Source organism: Petromyzon marinus, chromosome 1 (genome assembly GCF_048934315.1).
Source record: "Petromyzon marinus isolate PM22_M1 ecotype Great Lakes invasive population chromosome 1, UKy_Petmar_22M1.pri1.0, whole genome shotgun sequence".
Classification (NCBI taxonomy): Eukaryota; Metazoa; Chordata; class Hyperoartia; order Petromyzontiformes; family Petromyzontidae; genus Petromyzon; species Petromyzon marinus.
In genome coordinates, this window is record NC_133667.1 from 31,952,679 (window position 1) to 31,978,536 (window position 25,858).

Sequence of the window (25,858 nt, forward strand, 5' to 3'; positions counted from 1 at the left end):
CTGTGTGTGTGTGTGGGCGGAGGGAGGGAGAGAGCTGCGCGAGCTTATCCGCTCTAGGGAATCAATTGAAGAGGTTAATTTATTTTTTTTGGTACCTTCTGGAGTGGGACAAGGTCGACTTGTCCCGTCGCTTAAACAAAACAAACCAACAACAACCAACAACAACAACAACCGACACTTTAAACTCACCATCAGCGCCGCCGTCGTCGTCATGGAGAAGGCGAGGTCGCGGGACGCCGCTGTGGATGATGGCGAAGTGGCGGTGCAGCTCGACCACGGTAAATGGAGCGCGTGCCCGTGCACGCGTGCCCCTCTGTGCCAGCCTTAACACGAGGTGCTGCTCGCTAACAGCACTTGCCCCAACAGAATGTTGAAGGCTATACGGGGGATCTTTGTCTTTGTGGCCTTCATAGGAGGTGCTGTTCGCTAACAGCACTTGCCCCAACAGAATGTTGAAGGCTATACGGGGGATCTTTGTCTTTGTGGCCTTCATAGGAGGTGCTGTTTGCTAACAGCACTTGCCCCAACAGAATGTTGAAGGCTATACGGGGGATCTTTGTCTCTGTGGCCTTCATAGGAGGTGCTGCTCGCTAACAGCACTTGCCCCAACAGAATGTTGAAGGCTTTACGGGGGATCTTTGTCTTTGTGGCCTTCATAGGAGGTGCTGTTTGCTAACAGCACTTGCCCCAACAGAATGTTGAAGGCTATACGGGGGATCTTTGTCTCTGTGGCCTTCATAGGAGGTGCTGCTCGCTAGCAGCACTTGCCCCAACAGAATGTTGAAGGCTATACGGGGGATCTTTGTCTTTGTGGCTTTCATAGGAGGTGCTGCTCGCTCACGGCACTTGCCCCAACAGAATGTTGAAGGCTATACGGGGGATCTTTGTCTCTGTGGCCTTCATAGGAGGTGCTGCTCGCTCACGGCACTTGGCCCCAACAGTCTGTCAAAGGTTATACGGGGGATCTTTGTCTTTTATACGACCATCTAATCCAGGGGTCTCAAACTCAACTTACCTGGGGGCCGCTGGAGGTAGAGTCTGGGTGAGGCTGGGCCGCATCAAGTATTCAAAAAAAGTACAACTGATCCAATCTTCTCAATCTTTATTAATAACAGTTCAGAACAGGAACGGTTCTTCAGAACATAGGCTTCTCTTACCTACTCCATGCTTCCAGAGACCTGGCAGCGCTTCCTCTTCTTACACAGCTGAGCCACATTTGGCTTGAGGGAGGAAGCAATTGAGACCCTCAGTATGGCTTGAAATGCTCATCAGTAAGTTTCGACCTGTACTTTGACTTATTAAAGTTCATGGTGCAGAAGAGCTTTTCACACAGATATGTGCTCCCAAAAAGGCGCATGGTCCGCTTGAACATCCTGGAAAGCTCAGGGAAGGTGGGGGGCAATTCTCTCAAAAATTGTCCAATCTTGTCTGCTTTTGCACTCACCTCCCTGAACTTGGATTTGAGTTCAGAATTGCACTGCAGGTCAATTAGCTCCATTTGAAGCACAGGAGGGGCATCTTGAACATCGAAGGAGAAGGGGTCAGCAAAAAATTTGAAAAGTGGCTCTGTGTGTCTTTAAGTCTGTAAACCTGTGATCAACTTCCTCCTGTAGCTTTACAATGACATCAGCATACTTCTCACCACTGAATGGTGTGCCCGCGTCCATGAGTGCCTTGCATGCTGGGAAATGGCAGAGGTTTGTCTGAGAGAGCTGGGCTTTCCATAACACAAGTTTTGTGGAGAATGCTCAGACTTTGTCATAGGCAGCACTGACCAGCTGCCCCTGGCCTTGTAACTTCTTGTTTAGTACATTCAGCTCCTGTGTGATGTCAACAAGAAAAGTTAAGTCCATGAGCCATTTGGGATCACTTAGCACAGGAACAGCCATCCCATCCTTCTCCATGAAGGCTTTCACTTCTGCTCTCTACTCAAAAAACCTCTTCAAGACGTTTCCCCTGCTGAGCCAACGTACCTCGGTGAAGTAGAGCACATCCTCATATGCTGACTATTTCCTCTAAAAAGGCGCGGAACTGCCGGTGCTTTAATCCCCTGGATCTGATATGGTTGATGCATTTCACAACGACAGACATCACATTGTCAAACTTCAGGCATTTGCTGCAAAGGGCCTGCTGATGGATAATGCAGTGCAGAGCAATGGCCTCCTCCATACCCTCTTCCAGTTTTCTTTGAACAAGTGCTTTTTTTGAGCACTTCGTTTTTCTTATCATTATTAAATTTATCAATCGTGTTCTCTCTCAGGTGTTTATACCTTTCACGTTCATAAATAAAGTGATCTAGATTTTCTTATTTTTGTTTACATCCTACATATCCTTCTGCTCTACCAAATCTCTCTGGATGCCATTGAGCTAACTCTGGTGTCCATGTTACTCCACCTGTCTTAATTCTTAACATCAAGTGCATTGTCTCATGTTTTATATATTTTAATTTCTTGCTCTTTTTGATTAAATTGTTCTTGGTAAATTCGTTTTCTTTTGCGATTGCACATATCTGTCCTTTTTCCTTGTCTTTGTTTCTCTTGTAATAATAATCTATAACTTCTTTATAATATTCAGGTTCTAACCACCATTTGGCTTTTGTTCTTGCCACCCATCTCATGCTATTTGCTATCCATGTAATTATTTTCCCTTTCCTATTGCAACACTCTGTTGTCTTTATTAGGTCACTGATTACTCTTGTTGAGTCCGCCCACTTCCTAAGTCCTCAATACCTTGCACTGGGTGACAGGATATATTTTCCTTCCACTTGGTGTCTCTCCGGAATCACGTTTCAACAAAGTGACTAACGTTGCTAATTCGCGTTGGCTAACTTGTCAACAAACACCGGAAACTGTCACGAGCCTGAGCTATGGTAAAATAATAATAAAAAAAAATACATTAAAAATTGATGCCAAGTAGGGGGCCACCAAATATTGTTCCGCGGGCCGCAATTGGCCCGCGCGCCGTGAGTTTGAGACCCCTGATCTAATCCCTTTATGTAACCCTGTAACCCCGTATCACCCATAGACACTCCACTCATCCACACACCCTGTATTTAACATTGTATTTCACAATGTGACCCTGTATTTCACAATGTGACCCTGTATTTCACAATGTGACCCTTTATTTATCCCGTGTATGTAACCATTAACGCTGTATTTAAAGATGATGTAGTCCAGGATGTTAGCGTGTAACCACGGCTTTAACCATGTGGCCCTGTATTTAACCATAAAATTGGGCACCTGCCACAGTATTTACACTATGGACACTGCCCTATATTTAACCATGGGGTCAATATGGTACACTGATAGTGTTCACTCTTTCCTTTATTTAACCATGTGGCCCTGTATTTAACCATGTAACCCTGTATTTAATCATAGGGGGAGGGTGCGCTGTACGGACCATGCTAGGTTCACTGTCCTTAATTTAACCGGTGGCAAAGGGAACGTGGTCCACGAGCAATTTCACTCCACGTGTCCTTAAATTCAGAATATGTGTATACCTTAGTATCTGTGTATGAATATGTAAGGTTTTTAAGATAAGTTTTGAAATATATTCTTTGCCCGGGCAACGCCGGGTACTTCCCGCTAGTTAACTATAAAGCTCTTCTTTTCACAAATGTCAAATTATGAGTGGGAACGTGGTTTTACGGGCAGTAGGTAGGTAGGTAGTACTGCGTCTTCACTGTGCGTTTAATCATTATTTAATGTAACCGTTAGAGGGAACGTGGTGGCACCTATCTTGGCAGTGTTCAATCTGTATTTATTGTCCTTTATATAACCAGGTACTGCATACCTGTCAACGCCTTATCAATGCCTACCTTATTACAGACCAATTCAGATCTTATTGGTCACCCCGTGCCCTTAGAAATCTCAACGTTCAACTTTAAAAAGTCCCATCACAAGGGAGAAACAATGCCAAAGAGACGAATGTTTTGGCCGTATTGAAAAAGCTGTTACGCCGTGTGGACCTAAAAACTCAATTTCCCTGTACAAGAATACGGGGTAAAGCGTATGGGTTTACAGGTATGGTACTGTATACACGGCCGTGTTCACTCGGTATTCACCGTGTCCTTTAAACCAGGATGACGCTCACGTGGTATTCGCCACACTGGCATGCTTCACAGCCAGCCCTCTGTGTTGAGTCATTTGGAAATCAACATGCATTTAGATTATTTGGCTGCTAAACATTTCCACATCATAATAAGCCACTTTGTTGAGCTATCATTTGTGGCCAGGCCGCTTCTGAAAAAGAAGGCTTTATCTGGTAAACTAAATTTTTAAAATATTTTTTTCACACGATAAGCGACTTCGTTGAGTTATCATAGTTTATATTTAATGTTTTACTTATTTGCTTACGTTTGCTATACTTTGTACTCCCATCGTGTTTTTGTTTTGTTTGTTGTTTTAACTTTGTGACCTGCCCCTATTTGGACACCTTTGAAAGAGAGTTTTATAGCTCATCGGATTCTTCCTAGTGTATAAATATAGATTCTGATTCTGATAGTCTCATTTAAAAGGGCACGTTGTACCCAGGGATTGTGCTTCATGCCACAACCATCTTTACCGAAAAGAACCAGGACAGCGTGACTTTACCGAAAGAACCAAAGAAGATGAATCCTTGCAGTCACGAAAGCTTTATATCGAAATGTAAGTGTTATTCTCTTTGTTTCATACTCTGTCCGTGCCAAAAGAAAATCCAGCTTCGCGTCCCAGATCTCACGAGAGCGGGCGCATTTTGGGTGATTTGGTGACGTTCAGTGACTTATTTTGTCCATCCGTTGTTGGGCTTTTGGGAGTTACTTTGTGAGCAGCAGATGGCAGTGCAATGAAATGAAATGCTGTACTTTTGTGCTTCCACGCCTGTGCCCACTTCACCACCACGTTCGCAAATCCGCACTAAACCAGTGTGGTTGAAGTACTGTATGGTAAAATGACCTTCATCACCCGCACAGGCGGGAAGCCACCGGAGCTATGCAGCTTTAAATCTAGATTGAAATTGTATTCCTTAAGAACTGCCATTGTGTGTGTTTAGCTTATTGCCCTTCTCCCGCACATCGGACGAGCGCGGTTGACTATGGACGGTGGGAAAAAGGTTCAACATACATACCACACACACACACACACAATCCAGCAGTTGTGTATTGACAAAAGGGCGAAAACAACGTCTACTTGTGCACGTTTATACCCGTGTCCTTTAATTAACCACGAGAAGCACACGTGGTGCCAATCGCCGTGTTGTCGCGGTACGCACGCAATGCATTCCGCGTTTCCGGTCTCTACGGTCAGCCCCCTCCATGTTTTGTTTTTCGCCTCTGATTAGCCCAGGGGGGGGTCGGCACCCAAAATAACAAAGGAGGATCATATTTTTCGAATTCGGTAAAAAAAAACCCCGCAGTTTCTCAAGGAGCGGCAGTGCATACTTTAGTGAATGCATAGCTATCAATCCATCCGGTTTACCCCGTATTCTTGTAAATAGGGAAATTGAGTTTTCAGGTCCATACGGCGTACAGCCGTTTCAATACGGGCAAAAAAAATGTCTATTTGTTTGTGTTTCTCCCTTGTGATGGGACTTTGTAGGATGAACGTTGAGATTTATAAGGGCACGGGGTGACCAATAAGCTCTGAATTGGTCTGTAATAAGGTTGGGCTCTGAAAAGGGGTCGACATGTACAGTGAGGGAAAAAAGTATTTGATCCCCTGCTGATTTTGTACGTTTGCCCACTGACAAGGAAATGATCAGTCTATAATTTTAATGGTAGGTTTATTTGAACAGTGATAGACAGAATAACAACAAAAAAATCCGGAAAAACGCATGTCAAAAATGTTATAAATTGATTTGCATTTTAATGAGGGAAATAAGTATTTGACCCCCCTCTCAATCAGAGAGATTTCTGGCTCCCAGGTGTCTTTTATACAGGTAACGAGCTGAGATTAGGAGCACACTCTTAAAGGGAGTGCTCCTAATCTCAGCTTGTTACCTGTATAAAAGACACCTGTCCACAGAAGCAATCAATCATATTCCAAACTCTCCACCATGGCCAAGACCAAAGAGCTCTCCAAGGATGTCAAGGACAAGATTGTAGACCTACACAAGGTTGGAATGGGCTACGATATCATTGCCAAGCAGCTTGGTGAGAAGGTAACAACAGTTGGTGCGATTATTCGCAAATGAAAGAAACACAAAAGAACTGTCAATCTCCCTCGGCCTGGGGCTCCATGCAAGATCTCACCTCGTGGAGTTGCAATGATCATGAGAACGGTGAGGAATCAGCCCAGAACTACACGGGAGGATCTTGTCAATGATCTCAAGGCAGCTGGGACCATATACACCAAGAAAACAATTGGTAACACACTACGCCGTGAAGGACTGAAATCCTGCAGCGCCCACAAGGTCCCCCAGCTCAAGAAAGCACATACACATGCCCGTCTGAAGTTTGCCAATGAACATCTGAATGATTCAGAGGACAACTGGGTGAAAGTGTTGTGGTCAGATGAGACCAAAATGGAGCTCTTTGGCATCAACTCAACTCGCCGTGTTTGTAGGAGGAGGAATGCTGCCTATGACCCCAAGAACACCATCCCCACCGTCAAACATGGAGGTGGAAACATTATGCTTTGGGGGTGTTTTTCTGCTAAGGGAACAGGACAATTTCACCGCATCAAAGGGACGATGGATGGGGCCATGTACCGTCAAATCTTGGGTGAGAACCTCCTTCCCTCAGCCAGGGAATTGAAAATGGGTCGTTAATGGGTATTCCAGCATGACAATAACCCAAAACACACGGCCAAGGCAATAAAGGAGTGGCTCAAGAAGAAGCACATTAAGGTCCTGGAGTGGCCTAGCCAGTCTCCAGACCTTAATCCCATAGAAAATCTGTGGATGGAGCTGAAGGTTCGAGTTGCCAAACGTCAGCCTCGAAACCTTAATGACTTGGATAAGATCTGCCAAGAGGAGTGGGACAAAATCCCTCCTGAGATGTGTTCAAACCTGGTAGCCAACTACAAAAAACGTCTGACCTCTGTGATTGCCAACAAGGGTTTTGCCACCAAGTACTAAGTCATGTTTTGCAGAGGGGTCAAATACTTATTTCCCGCATTAAAATGCAAATCAATTTATAAAAAAATTTACATGCGTTTTTCTGGATTTTGTTGTTGTTATACCGTCTCTCACTGTTCAAATAAACCTACCATTAAAATTATAGACTGATCATTTCTTTGTTAGTGGGCAAACGTACAAAATCAGCAGGGGATCATACATTTTTTCCCTCTGTAAGTATTTGACCCCTCTGCAAATCATGACTTAGTACTTGGTGGCAAAACCCTTGTTGGCAATCACAGAGGTCTGACGTTTCTTGTAGTTGGGTGCCAGGTTTGCACACATCTCAGGAGGGATTTTGTCCCACTCCTCTTTGCAGATCTTCTCCAAGTCATTAAGGTTTCGAGGCTGACGTTTGGCAACTCGAACCTTCAGCTCCCTCCACAGATTTTCTATGGGATTAAGGTCTGGAGACTGGCTAGGCCGTTCCAGGACCTTAATGTGTTTCTTCTTGAGCCACTAATTTGTTGCCTTGGCCGTGTGTTTTGGGTCATTGTCATGCTGGAATACCCATCCACGACCCATTTTCAATGCCCTGGCTGAGGGAAGGAGGTTCTCACCCAAAATTTGACAGTACATGGCCCCGTCCATCGTCCTTTTGATGCGGTGAAGTTGTCCTGTCCCCTTAGCAGAAAAACACCCCCAAAGCATAATTTTTCCACCTCCATGTTTGACGGTGGGGATGGTGTTCTTGGGGTCATAGGCAGCATTCCTCCTCCTCCAAACACGGCGAGTTGAGTTGATGCCAAAGAGCTCCATTTTGGTCTCATCTGACCACAACACTTTCACCCAGTTGTCCTCTGAATCATTCAGATGTTCATTGGCAAACTTCAGACGGGCATGTTTATGTGCTTTCTTGAGCAGGGGCACCTTGCGGGCGCTGCAGGATTTCAGTCCTTCACGGCGTAGTTTGTTACCAATTGTTTTCTTGGTGACTATGGTCCCAGCTGCCTTGAGATCATTGACAAGATCCTCCCGTGTAGTTCTGGGCTGATTCCTCACCGTTCTCATAATCATTGCAACTCCACGAGGTGAGATCTTGCATGGAGCCCCAGGCCGAGGGAGACTGACAGTTCTTTTGTGTTTCTTCCATTTGCGAATAATTGCACCAACTGTTGTCACCTTCTCACCAAGCTGCTTGGCAATGGTATCGTAGCCCATTCCAGCCTTGTGTAGGTCTACAATCTTGTCCTTGACATCCTTGGAGAGCTCTTTGGTCTTGGCCATGGTGGAGAGTTTGGAATCTGATTGATTGCTTATGTGGACAGGTGTCTTTTATACAGGTAACAAGCTGAGATTAGGAGCACTCCCTTTAAGAGTGTGCTCCTAATCTCAGCTCGTTACCTGTATAAAAGACACCTGGGAGCCAGAAATCTTTCTGATTGAGAGGGGGTCAAATACTTATTTCCCTCATTAAAATGCAAATCAATTTATAACATTTTTGACATGGGTTTTTCTGGATTTTGTTGTTGTTGTTATTCTGTCTCTCACTGTTCAAATAAACCTACCATTACAATTTTAGACTGATCATTTCTTTGTCAGTGGGCAAACGTACAAAATCAGCAGGGGATCAAATACTTTTTCCCCTCACTGTATGTGAATACGAGACGCTGGGGTCCTTAATAAACAGCGTCACGAAACAGTTCTTAAAGAGACGCACGCGGCTGGGGGAGCCGCAGGTCGCCGGCCCCTGAATTGACCAAACGGGAATGGACGTGGTTAGTGGTACTATACAGGGCGCTTCAAAAAAATGTTAACACTTCAGAGAATTTGCAACAATAACACAAGAAATGTGCTGCTGCTGCCTCCGGGCTCTGGAGACCACCTGGAGAAGATTCCAGGCACGCGTTGAAAATGATGGCGAACACGTGGAGACTGACTTTTTTGAAGCTATTAGCATACAATTGTTATCATCAATCTTTGTTTTTTTTGGGTAAAGTCACGTAGAAATAAGAGACGGAACATCACATCTCTCTATATCCCCTGGTATATCTGTGTTAATTCCCCCTACTTAAGGTCTGCATATATATCTGCGGTTATGTGTTTCCTCTACCTGATGATGATTGCTTGTGTTGCAATCGAAACGTCGTATATTATGTAATTTTATTTTTCTTATTTCTACGTGACTTTACCGAAACAAACAAAGATTAATTCCTGCAGTCACGAAAGCATCAAATCTAATTGTTATCATGTTCCAGCGTATCATTTGTTATGTTACCATTAAAAACGATAGTCCCATATATAAGTGTTAACATTTTCTTGAAGCACCCTGTTTTTTTAACACCATCGTGTTCACCCCTGCGTCGCCTATGTTTATCCAGGCACACATTGTACCCATACAATACGATCCGTATCCACTTTGCCCATCACCGATTTTTTCTAACCAGGTGAGAGGGTACATTACACTCTCTCTGTACAATCTGCGTTCATTTTCACTGTTGCTCCCCTTCTTTATATAAACCTCTTTACTCCCCTCTATCCATTCTTTCAATCGGCCTTTCTCAAAGATGTGAGTGTATTTACTTCAATCCAGAAAATGTGCGGATGTTTTTATTTTTGCCACTTGCACATTCAACGTTGTTATTCAGTTTTCCTAACGTAACCTTTTGAGAACTTCCTTGCCTTGCAGCTGCACTCTGTGTATGCATCCGAGGGTCTCTGTATTGTCAGCCGAGAGTGCCCGTAGTACTTGTACTAATCCTCACATTGTCATCAGTCCCCAGCCGGTGCATGATGCACTATGTACTATTACTTTGTTGTTTATATAACCAGGCTCTCACCACACCCCACTCAACTATGTTACTACTCACCACACGCCCACACCACTTACCTGTGTACCACAACAACAACAACCGCCATTCGCCACTAAGTGGCGGTGACATCACCACGACGCTTGTGCCAGGCTATGTGCACCCTCGCCACACTGCCTATCAACTATATACCACTTGTGTACCTCGCAATTGCACTATAACACCACTGTCACCATTTGCCACCACTTGCCACCACGTGCTACACCCCACTGTTTGTTGAAGCAACACCCCTTAATTTCATCAGGCGAGAATGCACGTGTTATCCACACACCGTTAATCTCTCCGTATTCAAATGAGGCTTATAGATCGATGCACGTGTCACGTTTAAATAAACACCTCTTGCGTGTGTGCCATCACGGTGAGGCATTTGTCCGTGGCGATTTGGCTGGGGATGGATGTGTGATTGGCAAGCTTGTCATTGGCCCATGTATCATGGAGTTGATGATTCCGTTGCCCCTACAGGAGTATTGTTCATTCATTTTCAAAGGGGGGGGGGGGGGCACTCTGGCCGATAAGACACCGTCAGTGTGAGGTTTGCCACGTATTTGAAACCATTGGGGTATTGACAGCAACACGATGATGATGATGATGGGGGTTGTTTTCACCATTTGTGTGTTGTCAGGGGGCCGCACTAAAGGCCACCAGGGGCCGCCAGTGGCCCGTGGGCCTTGCAACGAAGAGCACTGCCCCACAGTGTTGTCTCGAAGTAGGGTTAGCATTGTTAATGTCTTGTCGACCAAAACGTGCCGTGTCCTGTCAGTTTCCTTACGGTGCAAAATAAGTTCTTCATACGTACAGTTGGACGTCCAGAATCCTGTCGCATCAGGAAGCCATTGTGTGCCGCAGCAGGTATCAAACGCGCAGACGTAAAACATTTTATAAAGGTTTGTAACGATTGAAAAAATGTTGTTCGCTAGTATTATCCCAATTGTGCTACTGGCATCGTGTCATGAGCCAAAGTGTCTATTTGGATCTCTCTCCCAGGGCAGTACAACTCACGTGTTGTAGAATGGCCCACGTAAACGGATATCACAGCTCCTTCTGAGACTCCTTGTAGTGAGCGCCGGTCCTCACAGCACAAGGAAAAACTATCTCACCAGCTGTTTAAAAATCTCAAAGCTGGAATTTAGCCAAATTTAAGTGCATGACCAGACATAATGTTAAGGGGGTTTTTCTGTGTGCAGTCTTTGGTAAAACAACTCAAATACATTTCAGAGCCCAGTTGAATCAAAGGGTGGCTGCCTAGATTTGTGCCCCGCATCTTAGCAGTGTCAGCTCAGTTCTCTAACCTCTGAGCCACCCGACTCCCTCGTGCAATGTAGTTGTTAAACACACACACACTGTGGTGAAGTGAAGGATGTTTGAGGTTTGACTTGCTTGGTTAGTCCGAGAATTAGGGGATGAAGTCTTAATGTAGGCGGAACCCCCTAAACAAACAGGTATTGTACACACTTAGACTGTGTGTTCTGGTCTTTTCTATACACGTTTGAAGCTGTCAGAAAAAAACATTTAAATTAATGGTCATAAGTGGTCCAGTGATTTCACCGTGGTAGCACGACTTTGTTGGTTTTAAAACATCACAGAAGTGACATCGCAAGATATTACATGGCTGTTACTCTTGAAATGATTTTTTTCATTAACAGCGTTTTAAACTCACGTCGGATAGCCCAGGACACAGCCTAGACATTTGCGACCTTATACAAGAGGTTTTTTTTTGCGTGGCTTCTTTAAGGACTGTTATGAAATATGATTTTCGTTTTTTTCCGAATGTGTCAGCACATGTATGACGAATCGGCCTGATTGGGATATTGCGCAAGGCTTGAACATTATGTAAGTTATTCCGCAAAGGGGTCCGGAAATTTGAGAACCATTGCCTCCCTGGTGTCCACCTCCCTATGGTTGGTTACAAGCCAACAGAGGCAAGGAGGATAATCGAGCACGCGTACAGATCGACTGGGGAGGTGTTACTTGTCATTTTATTTTAATGCAACCAGTTTCAGAAGTTCACGTGTTAATACATTATTTGGTGTGTGCAGATTAATAATCTGTCATCACTTAAAAAGGGGGCATATCTATTGTAGGCTGTGTGTGTGTGTAACTGTGCCTGCCACCAGATAACTGTAGCTAACCCTCTCGCTCACATACAGTCTTGGGTGGTCACTAGTCAACACGAACATGTAATAGTTACTGAACATGCTGATTGAATGATGTGATCAGAGGGAGATTGGTTGACCTGAAGACCTTGCCCTGTAGTAGAGTTCGGCTTGGGGATTTGAATTTGCTTTGAGGGTTTCTGCTATATTCTAATTGCACAACATGTCCACACGATGATAAGCCACTTCGTTGAGCTATCATTTGTGGCCAAGTCGCTTCTGAAAAAGAGCTGTATAGCTCAGTGGGCCTTACCTGGTAAAAAAAAAGTTTAGTCTTTTTAAAATAAAGTGTTCTTATCCAAGTCCATTAACTTGTCTGAACAATCTATTATTTATATGATTTGTGTTTGTTTCCTAATCCATTTGTTCTTCCTAATTTTTAGTCACTCAGTGTGATGCCAAGCATACAGTTCTCTATGGTCCGTTTTTCATATATTTCAGCTTTTGTTCCATTTTTTTCAATATCCGTGTTTCTGATCCATATGTCACAGTGGGTAATATGCATTGATTGGAAAAAAATGTCTGCTTCAGGGACACTGGTACATTGCTTTTCTTTGTTAAATAAAGCTTCCCAAAAAGCACTGCATCCGGCCCACGTGCAAATCCTTATTTCATTTTTAAAAATCTCGATTAGGCGTAAAATATTTCAGCTTTCTTTAAGTTCTACGTCATTTTCTGTTGTTAATTGGTGTTGATTGTTCACAATATCAAATACTATTATGTCTACCTATTATAGACAATTTCAATCATGAATCCAGGCTTTCATAAACCAAGGCCGTAATAACAAAATATGTATTATTAGCATTTATAAAGGACCTACAAGAAGGGAGATTGCAAAACACATTTCGAAATTAAGAGAAGACGATATGCTTGCATGAAGGCTACCCGCAACAACAATAGAACAACCTTTCCTAAAACCGAATTTGCAAAATAAAGACAAACTGAAAAAGTATTAGCAAGCAATGATAAATTGGCTGAGGGCATAGTCATTGTAACAATTAAAATAAAATATTCGAACCTGACAATTGTTGTTCATAGGTTTGATTTATGGGGGATTTTTTATGTTTAAAATTAGTGTTTGGTAAAATAATACATTGTAACTTCCAAACAAAGAGCTGGCAGATATTTTAATAAGATTCATCCATTCGGCTGCCATAACGTCTGTCATTGCACAAGTGCAGAAATACGTTTGCATTTATATAATTAGCAGAATTTTCCAATATATTCTGACACGTCCTGTTCGCTCATACACGTGTATATTCATCGGTGGTTTCTTGGTTCAGTATAGGTTTCATAGTGGAATATATATATATCAATAAATAGATAAGTGGATTATTTTCTGAATTAGTACATTAATTGTAAATTACTAGGTGGCTGGCAGAGTATAATTGTTTAATTGTCCAATTAAACATATTTGTTTTTCAAACTTAGCAAAACGAACGTTTGTTTAAACCATGTTCAAAGTTACTTGCAACAGCAAAATTGCTTCATAAATTGCCATAATTGGTGTACAAACTTGTGTAAGGCGTAACTGCCAAGTCTTAATTGTTTGTGCATGTTTTTTACATAGTAGTCCGTGTAAAACAACTCCCAATGTACATTCGGGCGTCGAAGCATTCATCCACAATTATAATTGAAAACTCTTTGTCAGTTCACTGCTGGATGAAGGCCTTCCCATGTCAGGCAAGCGGTTGTTTGACCATCCTTCATCATAGCGGTCAGTGCCGGTTGGTGAAGGAGGGGTGGGTCCCAGATCTGGTTCAGATAGCACTCGCTACTGAAGCTAGTCATGGCTGGGAATCAAACTCACATTTTCATGTTTTTTGAGCATCGCGCTAACCTCTGGGCGACAGCTCCGCACGTACTCTTTGGTTCTCTCGGTAAAGTCACGTAGTTAGAAATTAAATAAAACAAATCGCGACGTTTCGATCACAACACAAGCGGTCGTCATCAGGCACGGTTGAATAATTTACAATTATTTGTATGTATGTTGAACGTCTTTCACACTTCCGTAGCCAGCTGTGCTAATCGGAGGTGCGGAAAAGGTTATTAACTTAAATTTTAAAACAACTCATTACAATAACATAAACATTCATTACACTTTACCAACGCCAATAATTGTGGCTAAAAAAAAACACTTAAAAGTGGCTTACCCGGGCTGTTGAGTAATCGTGAGCTTTTGACCTCTACTTTAGATTAGCATTGCTCTAAAAAAATGCCTCGTCAGCCTACGTTGGTGCTCAAACCTCCCCCAACGTCAGAACCGCCGGTCAGTCCCCCAGCTCTTAGCGGGCCCTTCACACCGCAGGGACTCTTGCCCTTTCCCGTGCCCCCAGCAGACTGCAGCTTGGGCCACCGCGTCGCAGATTCCCTGAAGGTCATCGAGGACGCGGTGCGGACGTACGGGCTGGCCCAGCTGTGCGTAGCCTTCAACGGCGGCAAGGACTGCACGGCCTTGCTGCACCTGGTCCACACTGTGACGCGCAGGTGCGCTGACGCCTGCGCTCGCTTTGTCCCCTCGTCTCGCTTGTCCTCACTGGGCTTCCTTACGCCCCTGCTCCTCCGGGGGGGGGGGGGGGGGGGGGGGTGGGGGTTCGATCTCGACCCCGACGCCTGCTGTATATTTGTGGTTTTCATGTCTCTCTCTCTCTCTTCCTCGTGCTCGTGTAGACTTTTAGATTATTTTGCTGCTATAAATGTCCACATGATAAGCCACTTCGTTGAGCTGTTATTTGTGGCTAAGCCGTTTCTGAAAGATAAGTTAAAAGCTCAGTGGGCTTTACCTGGTAAGAAAAACAGTTTAGTTTTATTTATCTATTTTCTCGGTGATTTGTTTACCTTTCCTATACTTTGCTCTCCTATCATGTTTTTGTATTATTTGTTGTAACATTCTGACCCACCCCTATTGGACATCTGTGGAAAAGAGCTTTATAGCTTATCGGATTCCTCCAGTTTAAATGCATATTCTGATTCTGGCTTCCTCACCTACCACCAGCCCCCACAGCCAATCGAATGGGGCATCCCACAGCCCTGCCCAACGCCTGTCGAGTTTATCTATCTCGTGTCATCATCGTCATCATTTATTATTTATACCGCACTTCCCATGTAGTGCATCTCGAGGCGCCAGAGCAAAGAGGCGTTTGAGATAATCACTCATGAAGGGAGTGATTGCGGACCAACTATTAATGTTCTAAAATCAATATCGACAATATATACAACAGGTGAGAATAAAAAAATTAAAATGAACAGCTTAACCGTGCCCGAGGCTATGCTGTTTTTTGCTTGTCCACTTTAATTGAGTTACCGTACCTTCTCGGAAAATAACGTCTTTAGTTTAGTCTTAAATTTATGAATTGTTGGTGCTTTCAGAATATTTCTGGGTAAGCTGTTCCACAACTTTGCTTCCAATTGAAGTAATCCTTAATTTCGTCCAATGTTCTTGTTAAAAAATAGCTGTCATCACCCTCGTAAGTGAGTGTTGATGCCCTTGACAGATGCTTTCCATCTTTTGTGATCTTTAGCATCTCTCATGGAGAGCCCCATCCCGCTGCTCACATTGTCCCACTGACCAATCTGTTTCCTACCTCTTATCCTGCTCTCTTTTTCCTTGCAGAATAATCTCTCATATCTCTCATATCTCCAGTTGTGACCCTCCTATAATGTCTTCTGTATGCCACCTTCATTTGCCTCAACCATTTTAGTAAAGCCATGCTTTGTAGCCATTCTCTTTCAGCACATCTCCATTCAAGTCATGGTTCATAAGGCTGCTAATACTTTAGCAATGTCACAGTCATTGACACGCGCTCAAGGCGGTTGTAAAATATTCCCTTTTGTCTCATTTGTATGACCAGCGCTGAAATTAGTGTTGTGTCACCGCATGGCAGCTCGCTGAGGTAGTACAGTTCCAGGTTAACACCAGAAGCAAGCCACAGAGCTCAAACCAAGCTGCTTGTTTTCAGCCGAACGACGTTGGGTTAACGAGGAAGCAGTAATGCGTTGTGCCATGACGTCGCTAATGGATAAACGTCCTAGTTTTGTCATCACATAAAATACGCTGGTCAATTATATCAAATAAAGGTTACAACTTGAACAAAGTCAGCCTGGCGAAAAACTGCGTAACCCATGGTAATGGCAAACCACGTTAAAAACGATTTATTTTCAAGGTTGTTTCCAATAAACAGTCCCCATCCGCAAACAGCAGCGTGGGTGGAGAAAGGGGCGACGGTCGAGTCCTGACCAGGCTGAGATCAAGGAGCCTCATGGCTCATTGAGCATGGAGGCATGGCCCCTTAATCCAGGTTCTTTGCTGGGCCAATCCTGAGATAGCAGAGACAAGTTCCCATCTCTTTCTACACCACTGGCGACAGTCTCGGTAAATACATTTGAAAACTTCTACTCAATTCTCTGTCACTGTTCATCCATAGATTTACTTCACTTCAGTTCTTTTCCCACTAATTGCCACGGAGTTCGGGTTAATCACTTTAATGTGTAGCAAGTCAAACCAATCGTGGTATTTGTGGGCATTTGTTTTGAAGCATGCCCATGATTGTTTTTTCCAAAATATTTGAATGGTATAAACGTTTGTGCTATGCACAATAAGGCCTTTATGTAACGAGAGCTCGGATGTTGTACTTTTTCAATTTGCCTAAAAAAAACAGTTTTCTTGGAATGTGTGATGATTGTTATCAGAAATTGTAAATCGTGTGCGGGTAAATGCCTTCTTTGTGAGAACCTTAACGTGCCTTCCGATGGATATTTTTGAGTGCGGCACTGCCCCAAGTACAAGCGCAATGTAGCTCACTTTGGGGTCTAGAAAGTTTAATCAAGCGAAACAGATGTAGCAACACCATAATGGTCACTTATGCTCCGCGGAGCAGTTTTTATTTTTTTTTAAAGATGTTTTGTGATTTGCACTCCCAAGATAGGTCAGGTCAACGTTTTCCTTTGTCTCACTTTCACTCTCAAATAGGTAGTTTGCAAAACAGTCTGGGCAGATTGAAATAAACATTGTGATGTTTTGCTCAAAGGATTCCCTGTCCACAGGATGTATACCTTGCAAGATTGGCTGTTACTCTGTAAGAGAATCAAAGTTCGCCCCTTGTTGCCGGTGTGTTCACGCAGGCTATGCTTGGACACGGGGGAGAAACTGCAGGCTCTCTACATCCGTGGAGCGGCTCCCTTCCCAGAGATAGAGAGCTTCGTGCAGGAATCAGGCCAGCGGTGAGTTTGCTCGTGCTCACTGAGCGCCAATTACGATGCACACTCAAATATGTCACCATTCATCGTCGTCATCGATATGTTATGAGGAATCTTCGTTAAATAAATGTAGCTTTTTGCGTTCACAACGATCAGTGACGTATCGACGAACTCTGAATTGTTTCATTGAGTAGAAATTCTATGAATATTTGAAGATGTGTAGACATCCGAATATATGTTTTTATATGAATTTGTAGTGGGTACAGATGGAGACCGAGACTTATTCTTGGAGGCAACACGTTTATTCAATAACAGCCCCTTCACCAGGTAACCTCGGGAGGTATATCCTCCGGGCTAGCTACTCTAACACGCGGGTGGCTACCTCGGACCGGCCCCCAGCTCGGGTCCGGGTCTTGTAGTTGGAGCTCCTCTTCCAGGCGACGAGGTGGGGATCTTCATCCAGACAACAACAGCCGGTGCCTCTCAGGGCTCCGGCTTATATTCCCGGTCCCGGGCTCGCACCGCCACCCCGGGAAACGCCCACCTTCTCGAAGCCTCGAAAGGGACCTGTCCCTGGACACTTGGTTCCCCCAGCCCCCTCTTTGGGGGTCCCAGGGTCTGTATCTCCAGTCACGAGACCTCCGGGTTCAACCAGAGTGCCATGGCCCCTCTCAATCCTGTACTGTCGCTGGCACTCTTCCGCACCCTATCCTTCCGGGGCTGGCACTACCCGCAGAGTGCATTGCCATTCGTACAGCCACTCGCAGGGACGTCTGCGACGTCAACATTGCGCCACCCGCTTCACACAGTGTCGTCGTGCAGTGACATCCAGCAATGTCACTACATTACTCAGCCGTCCCGGCTGCCAACTCCCCCTCAGAACTGAATACCCCAGGGGAACAAGCTAACAAGCACGGGTGCCTAAAAAAAACCCAGCAACAGCAACCCCAACCATAAATACCCCAACCCACCTATACAGGACACACACTAATTACAAATGTACACAACAACCGGGAAAGGGGGGTGGAGGCATAACAACAACACCGCACGCGCGAACGTACACGTCCCCGTTCACCAACAACCAATGTTACCCACATCGTGTATCACCACCCGTCGGCACAATAAAGTTCAAGTGCAACCGACGACTGAGACGGCCTGCCAAGTGTGACACTGAATCGACGGTGTGGGGTGCGAGCGTGTATGTGGGGGGGGGAGGACATGAAAAGCGGAAAGTCTTAAATCGAGTTCTCGTGGCCGGCCCCCCGGAGGACTCGTGGAGGATTACGTTAACAGTTCCGCAGAGGCCGGCCCCACACGGGGAGCATCTGCCTGGGCGGGCGAGATCCCCACGTCCGGAGCCGGAGGAGCAGCAGACGAGGGCCACTGCAGAGGCATCAGTCGTGTGGCATCTGGGAATGCAATTACAGAACTCCGCTGAGGTTCCGCCTCAGCGGGCACGCACCCCGGCTCGTCGGACACATCGCACACTCGGTCCCTGCGTTGTGGAGATGTGATGAAAACGCGTGGAGCAGTGAAGGGTTTGAGGCGCGACGGGTGAGCGAACCAACACCGCCGGCCCCACCGAACCTTAACGCACTGCGGACGGACGACCCGAACGACGTCGGCAGGGACCCCTCCAGGGTTTGGCCAATTTAGGCGACGTGGCCAATGGCACCTGGGGGCAGTGGAGTCAGGCCCTTTCACCCGCAACCCATACGTGTCCAGACGCACGGAGGCCCCGCAGTCGCTCGTTAGCCAATTGGCACGAATTAGAATTTGCCCTTGCAGCCTCGCGTGCTTCCGACAGCTTCTGAATGTTGAAGCGCATGTAGTCCGAAATCTTAGATTTGGCTTTGCTTGGTGCGACACGCAGTTGTACCTCAATTGCGGGGTCGAGGTCCCTGCCGTACATTAAAAAGAACGGCGAATAGCCGGTGGACGCGTGAGGGGCCATCCGATATGCGGCCAGAACACCGGGAATCTGCAAGTCCCAATCAAGCTGGAACTCGCTGACTTGATGGCACAGCATAGAAGTCAGTGTTTTGTGCAGGCGCTCCACCATACCATCCGTCTGGAGGTGGTATGGTGACGTGCGAATTTTCTTTGTACCCAATTGGTCGCACACTTCCCGCAGTAATTTAGATGAAAAATTATTCCCTTGGTCGGTTAATAGACGCTCAGGAGCACCCTTGTCCAAGACATAGCCATGAAGAAAAGCGTCAGTGATGGCAGCCACCGACTGGTTGGGGAGTGGCCAGGCCATAGGCCAGCGCGAGAAATACTCCACCCCTCCTAGCAAGTATTTATTACCCTGAGGGGTGGCGGGAAAGGAACCAAGGATGTACAGAGCGACAAGTTCATTAATGCGGGATACCTGAATCGATTGTAACGGCGGACAGGAGGGTTTGACCGGTGGTTTCCGTCGCGCGCACTGCACGCAACCCTGCAGCAATTCAGCCACATCCTTTGCCATGCCCGGCCAGGAGAAGTCAAGCTGGAGCGTGGCAAGGGTTTTGTGTATCCCCAAGTGCAAAAGCCGTTCATGGACGGCCCATACAACCTTACCCCGCAAGGCGGTGGGCACAACAACTAGTTAACGACGCGGGCTGCCATCCCAGCACATCAAGAGGGCCATCCTTCGGGATGACAGATGCGAAGCCCCCATGGCCCTTATCCCCATCCGAGTGCACAACGCGGTGGCGCAACTTGAGAAAGGAAGCATCCTCCATCTGGAGGCGCCCCCACTCGGCGAGGTCAAGGCCAAGGACAGCATCCCATGCCACAGAACCGTGAGCCACCTCGGAGGAAGCCACCTCGGCTGACGCTGCGAGGGGCAGGGGCGAGCCGTCGACCGGCCGTTTACAGCGCCCTGAGCCCGAAAAGCATGCACACTTGCCGCTCGGTGGCAACCACGACAAGGCATCAGCGTTCGAGTGCTGGGTACCCTTGCGGTAAGCCACAGTGAACGAGTAGTCCTGGAGGACCTCGAGCCAACGCAGTAGCGTTGCTCAGCCGGAGACAGCACCCTGCTGACATACGCGACAACGCACTCCACCCCGTCGACAACCTGGGACAGAACCGCGCCAATGCCGGTGTTGCTCGCGTTCCGTGTCAAGGCTGAACAGCGCGGCAAAGTCGGGGTAGTGGAGGGGAGGGGCGTTAACCAGGGCCTCACGAAGCGCGACAAACGCCGCTTCTTCCTCCTCCCCCCAATGAAATTTCTGGTCCTTGGCCGTCAGCGCGTGGAGGGGCTTTGCGATGGAAGCAAACCCAGCCACAAAGCGGCGATAATAAGATGCGAACCCAATGAAGCTTCGCACCTCCCCCACCGACGTGGGGGTCGGCCATGTCCGGACGCACGCCGTTATTTTCCGAGTCCGTAGCAATCCCTGAATTGCTGACAACGTGCCCGAGATGACATTTTTGGGGCTTGAATTTGAGATTGGCCGCCCGCATCACGCGTTTAGAGTATTTGGCTCATTTACATTTCCACATGACGATAAGCCACTTCGTTGAGCTATCATTTGTGGCTTAGGTCCCTTCTGAAAAAGAACCATACAGCTCAGTGGCTCTTACCTGATAATAATAAGTTTATAGTTTTAGTTTAACCGATTTCATTAATCCCAGCTTCACATTGGAGGTACTATTGTCCAATCCCGCTTTTCATTTGTTTCTCTTCACAGCTACGGGCTGCGCATGCACACGGTGGAGGGCGCGGTGCGCGATGCCCTGGCGGAACTGAAGCTCCGGGAGCCGGGCCTACGCGCGGTGCTCATGGGGACGAGGCGCACCGACCCATACTCGCACACCCTCACCCCCGAGTGCCGCACAGACCCGGGCTGGCCCGAGTATGTGCGAATCAACCCTATGCTGGTAAGGGGTCTCGAAAGACCTGCCTCCCACTCCGCCACCACCCTCCAACACCCCACCTCTCCCCACCGCCCCCCCCCCACAAATTCACGGTGCTGAATGGCAACAAAGCTTGGAGCGTGTGTCACCTCGTGCCTCTCTTCCATTGTACTGCCGAGCCATGCCGGTGCCCTGCCAAGCCAACCCGCGGTGTGGCTTACGAGGGCACCAGGTTTTATTACCAAAGCCGTGCCGCTAATGTCACTCACATGCGGTGTGTGACAAAATCTATTAAACCCGCCGCTAACCCTGCTTGGCCCCGAGCCAGATTCAGATGTCTGGTGAGGCCAGATGAGCAAAGTTTGGTTCTGCCTCAACTCAGAAAATAACCACTGAAAAAGCACCCATACCACGAGGGTCCTAAAAATTGTTTTTTTACCCAAAACATCTGTGCTGTCAACTGCCTTCCTCTGTCCAAGTTCAGGTTCAAGACCTTCCCGCGTTCCCTCTGTCTATGGCTGACTGCCTTTCTCGTCAAAATAAATATTCCCACGGGTTCTGCTGATCGTCTTGAGATGCGGTTGCATTAATATGCTATCTTGAGTCCGCATCGTTTTGTATTGCAATGTGCAACCTTTTTTTTATTTAAGAAGAGTGCACTGTAGGTGGCGCTGGGCTTACTGCATACTGCACTCAGCCTCGCGGCCCGAGGTTTATTTTCAGCATAGAGCGAATATCAATGGGCGAGTGATATCTTATCTGGTCTTGGGCCCCACCCCCATTCACCGTCCCGCACAGAACGGCATGGTGAAGTATAGTCAAACAACGCCGCGTGGGGAGGCCTTCGTCAATTAGTGGATGGACAAAGGGCTGTGACTTATGATTTTTTTTTTACTATTATGCAATAGGATATAGGCGCACAGGTTGTTTCCATGAATGTAAACATTCAGGTAAATATTTAAGGGAAGGTTTGAGCTCAATCATTAATTCTCTTTTCTGAACATGTGGAATTTCCCGATACATCGCCTCTTTAATATTTACAGTGCATATTTTTCATTAGAAGGCATTTCATTGCTCGTGTGACAAGTGACAAATATTTTAACCCTAGATAATAATAATAAACATATATTCCCAAATGGATCCTTATGCTTTGCAACAAAATAATTACAATAATTTAACATATTTGAATGAAACAAAAGGGCGTTAACATTCGAAGCGCCTGTAGCGTTTATGGCAAAATGATCAAAGAACTCTTTTTACTTGACCTCCTGTATACGTCTCCCCGTATTCTTTGACCCCCATTTAATTTCTTATTGTAATTCCCATCGCAATTGCATGGCTTGTAACTGGAGGCCCCTAGAGACTGCTGGGGGGAGAAACGTGTGTGTCTGACATCCTTGGGTGGTGAGTGGGTTTTGAGAGCACGACTGTTAAAATGGCTCCGTTTCAAAGAGACGTTCCCAGCAAGCAACCTTAATACCGCGCATGCGAATAATGCTGTGTGCAGGTGCATTCGTAGCTGTCATCACTTTCTCCGGCTGTAAATTACATGCCTTTTGGTTCGCTCATTAAAAATACTAATCGTGCTACAAGCCGCGCTCATCCCCGGCATGTGATAATGTACACCGTTACAGCTAGATTGGGCGCGCACGAGCGTGGGAGGGGAGAGACGGCGAAGCGAAATGAAATCCGCTTTTACTCCGCCGGAGTGAAAATTGCGGCGCCCGTGTCGCTGTTGTGATTGCCGAGCGGCCTTAAAAAGTGTGTCCCTGTTCAAAACCCGTTTCAGGAGTGGAGTTACCACGACGTCTGGCGCTTCCTGCGTTCGTCGAATCTCCCTTACTGCATCCTGTACGACAACGGGTACGAGCGAAACGTCGCCCGCACGCGACGGGGTCCGCCTCGTGTCCGTTTCAGCACTCGAGATCCACGAAACACAAACAAATGTTTTCACGCGAGCGTGACTAATCCTCGTTTTACATTCCGGTTTGTAAAATGTTTACACTGTCCTCGAGCAAAAAGCAAAAAAAAATAATAACATCATTCCAGCTTGCCTGTCTTGTCTCCAAATACCTTGCTGGGTTTTTTTTTTCTTTCTTTCTTTCCGCGATGAAGCTACACGTCCCTGGGCAGCGCCGCCGACACGTGGAGGAACGACGCGCTGCGTTACACGGACGCACGCGGAGAGGAGCACTACCGCCCCGCCTACTCGCTCGATGACCCCGAGGAGGAGCGCGCGTCGCGCAGCTGACACGACCCCTGACATGCAGGGGAGTGCCCAGCTTTGCTCCGTCCGTCCGTGCAGGGGCAGGGACCATTGTTTGCCAATCATGGTGCCACGGTGGGGGGGGGGGGTGGGTAGGGGTGTCTTGATTTGAACCTGGTGAGTCGCAGCCTCCTAAGGTGTGGCCTTGAAACGTCTTGCTCGTGCCACTGCGGGCAGAAGGGCCTCTGTGGGTTGACTTGCTCTGTTCATCCAGCGGTCAAGAATGCCGGGTTTTGCCAACTGTCGGTGCGGCGTCGTCTGTGGACTCGGGGCTCGCGCCACCGTTTGGAAGCACGTAAATAATAAGAGAGCTCTTCGAGAGCGCCTTTAAGAGGGTACTTTGGCCTACAGTTTGTACGCAGAGAACTTACACTTTACCTCACCACACATCTGCCGATTAACAGCGGTGTACACAATTATACTGCCCCCCCCCCCCCCTAATCAGAGGTCTTATAGTGTCAGGGTGCAGAGGGAGGTGGGTGGTTTGTGGCCAGGTGGTTCAGATGTCAAAGGCTTGAGAACGACACCTGTCAGAACACTCGTTTGAGTGTGTGTGGTCACCACCTGTGATTAAACCGGTTTCTTAAGGTTAGTTGGCCGAGTTGATGGTCTCGGTCTAGTCACTAATGACTGCACCAAATTTTGGGGTCCACTTCGGCATTGAAGATATACGACTGACTGCCATGCAAATTAATAAATCTGTAGAGTTTTGAGCGTGGGGAATTGTGTACCCGCCATCGCATGTGGATAAGACGTTCTAGGATATCTCCTCTCCCAGACCATTGAGGCCATGTGAGAGTTCCCAATTGGACACTTTGCGCCCTGCTGCGGTGCATTACAACAAAATTGGGAACAGAAATTACAACAGATATTGCGGCTTGCAAGCAGGTTTTCCTGCTGCATGCAGAACACATGGCAACAGCACTGAACTGTAGACTCTGGGCTACAGATGCAACCACTGAGAACTAATCATAGTGGAGAGAGGTTCATAATGCAATGCTAATAATCTAAACTGTTTTTGTGAAGTGGTCTGTCAAGAAAACATGAAGGCTGTATGATAATGAGCAGCTAATTTTTTTACGAGACTGCATCCAAGGAGAAATTAGGAAATGTGGACTTAAAATGTGGTATTTTAATAGCAACATAAAATAGATAAATGCTGATGGTGAACATCCTGCTTTTCTGAGGCCTAAAATTAAAGACTTAGATCTTGGTCACCGGTTCAGACAATGCGACTGAATGAGTTTTGAACAAGTGAATACTCATATTCTTGGTTCTTTCGGTAAAGTCACGTAGAAGAGAAACAATAAAATAATGAAATATATATAAAACAATTAAATTCTCACGACGTTTCGACTGCAACACAAGTAATCATCATCAGGTGTGAAAACCACAGCAAGAAGGTTTAAAAAAAGTGGCGGTTATTTTTAACGTTAGCACCACGGAGAGCGATTTGGCAGTTTATTCAGATGGACGAGTCCATCTATGTTTGGAAAAGAGGAGGGGGGAGACGAAAATAATGGATGCGGTCTGAAAGCCACCGTTAGCGTGAACGATCAATTAAGACCCGAAATGGTTTATCAAAGCCGCCACTTTTTTCAAATTTTCTTGCTGTGGTTTTCACACCTGATGATGATTGCTTGTGTTGCAGTCGAAACGTCGTGATAATTTTATTTTTTTATATTATTATTCTTTTATTGTTTCCCTTCTACGTGACTTTACCGAAAGAACCAAGAATATGAATTCCTGCAGTCACGAAAGCTTTAAATCAAAATTTAAAGTGAATACTCCTTGATGTGAAATACTTTTTTTTTTATTTAACTTGAATTCATGTTTAATTAGAGTTTGTTTTTAAATGCACTTGTGTCCAGATGTATAGTATGCAATGATAAAAGTGTTTTAGAAGGAAAGGGCAGAGAGGTCTTATCTCCACTGCTAGACACCTAACACTCAATCATCCGCGTATCCTTAATTTAGTTTTTTGCTGTATTTGTTCTAGCTGCGGGGTGCTCCCTTGAAGATAGAGACGCTTGGTCTCAATGGGGATCTCGCCTGGCTTATAAATAAACGACTACTACTAATAGATCGTACGAGAGCTCTTGAGAGAGCAGGCTGTGGAATTTTGCGGTGTGGGCAACTCAATCAATGGGAAGGGGCGCACTCGATCCGTTCATTCTCGTTAAGCACGTCGATGCAGATGTGAACCCCAACCGTCCAGGTGAGCAAGTGGGACACTGCCCTGCTCTGCTCGGAGTAACTCAGTCCTCTTGAAACCAGAGTTTTGTCGCCACGGCTGGGCTTCCGACGTGACCAAGTTGAACTTGCTGTGTAGCAACACTGGTACAAGAAGACGTACTGGAGAAGCATTGTCACCACCAAGGATGTCCAGTTTATCTCACTCTCAGTTATGCAGTAGATTTTGCAAATATTACAGTGCAACGATTGTAATTTAAGCATGACGAATGTGTAATAAATTGATGACGTTTAAA

General features: G+C 46.2%; 1 protein-coding gene across 1 annotated transcript; it reads left to right on the plus strand.

Annotated features, from left to right (window-relative positions):
• On the plus strand, positions 1-25,858 carry LOC116940090 (FAD synthase-like). Its single transcript, XM_032949426.2, has 7 exons — positions 1-278; positions 10,528-10,611; positions 14,398-14,545; positions 17,180-17,278; positions 20,938-21,127; positions 22,893-22,966; positions 23,219-25,858. The coding sequence occupies exons 1-7, from the start codon at positions 212-214 to the stop codon at positions 23,352-23,354; spliced, it is 798 nt and encodes a 265-aa protein (XP_032805317.2). The 5' UTR covers positions 1-211; the 3' UTR covers positions 23,355-25,858.

Excerpts from the sequence above, each read along its gene's own strand:
- LOC116940090 (XM_032949426.2), top strand. The coding sequence starts at position 212 with ATGGAGAAGGCGAGGTCGCGGGACGCCGCTGTGGATGATGGCGAAGTG. Across the intron at positions 14,546-17,179 it reads GTCCACACTGTGACGCGCAG|GCTATGCTTGGACACGGGGG; the intron begins GTGCGCTGACGC and ends GTGTTCACGCAG. Across the intron at positions 17,279-20,937 it reads GTGCAGGAATCAGGCCAGCG|CTACGGGCTGCGCATGCACA; the intron begins GTGAGTTTGCTC and ends TTCTCTTCACAG.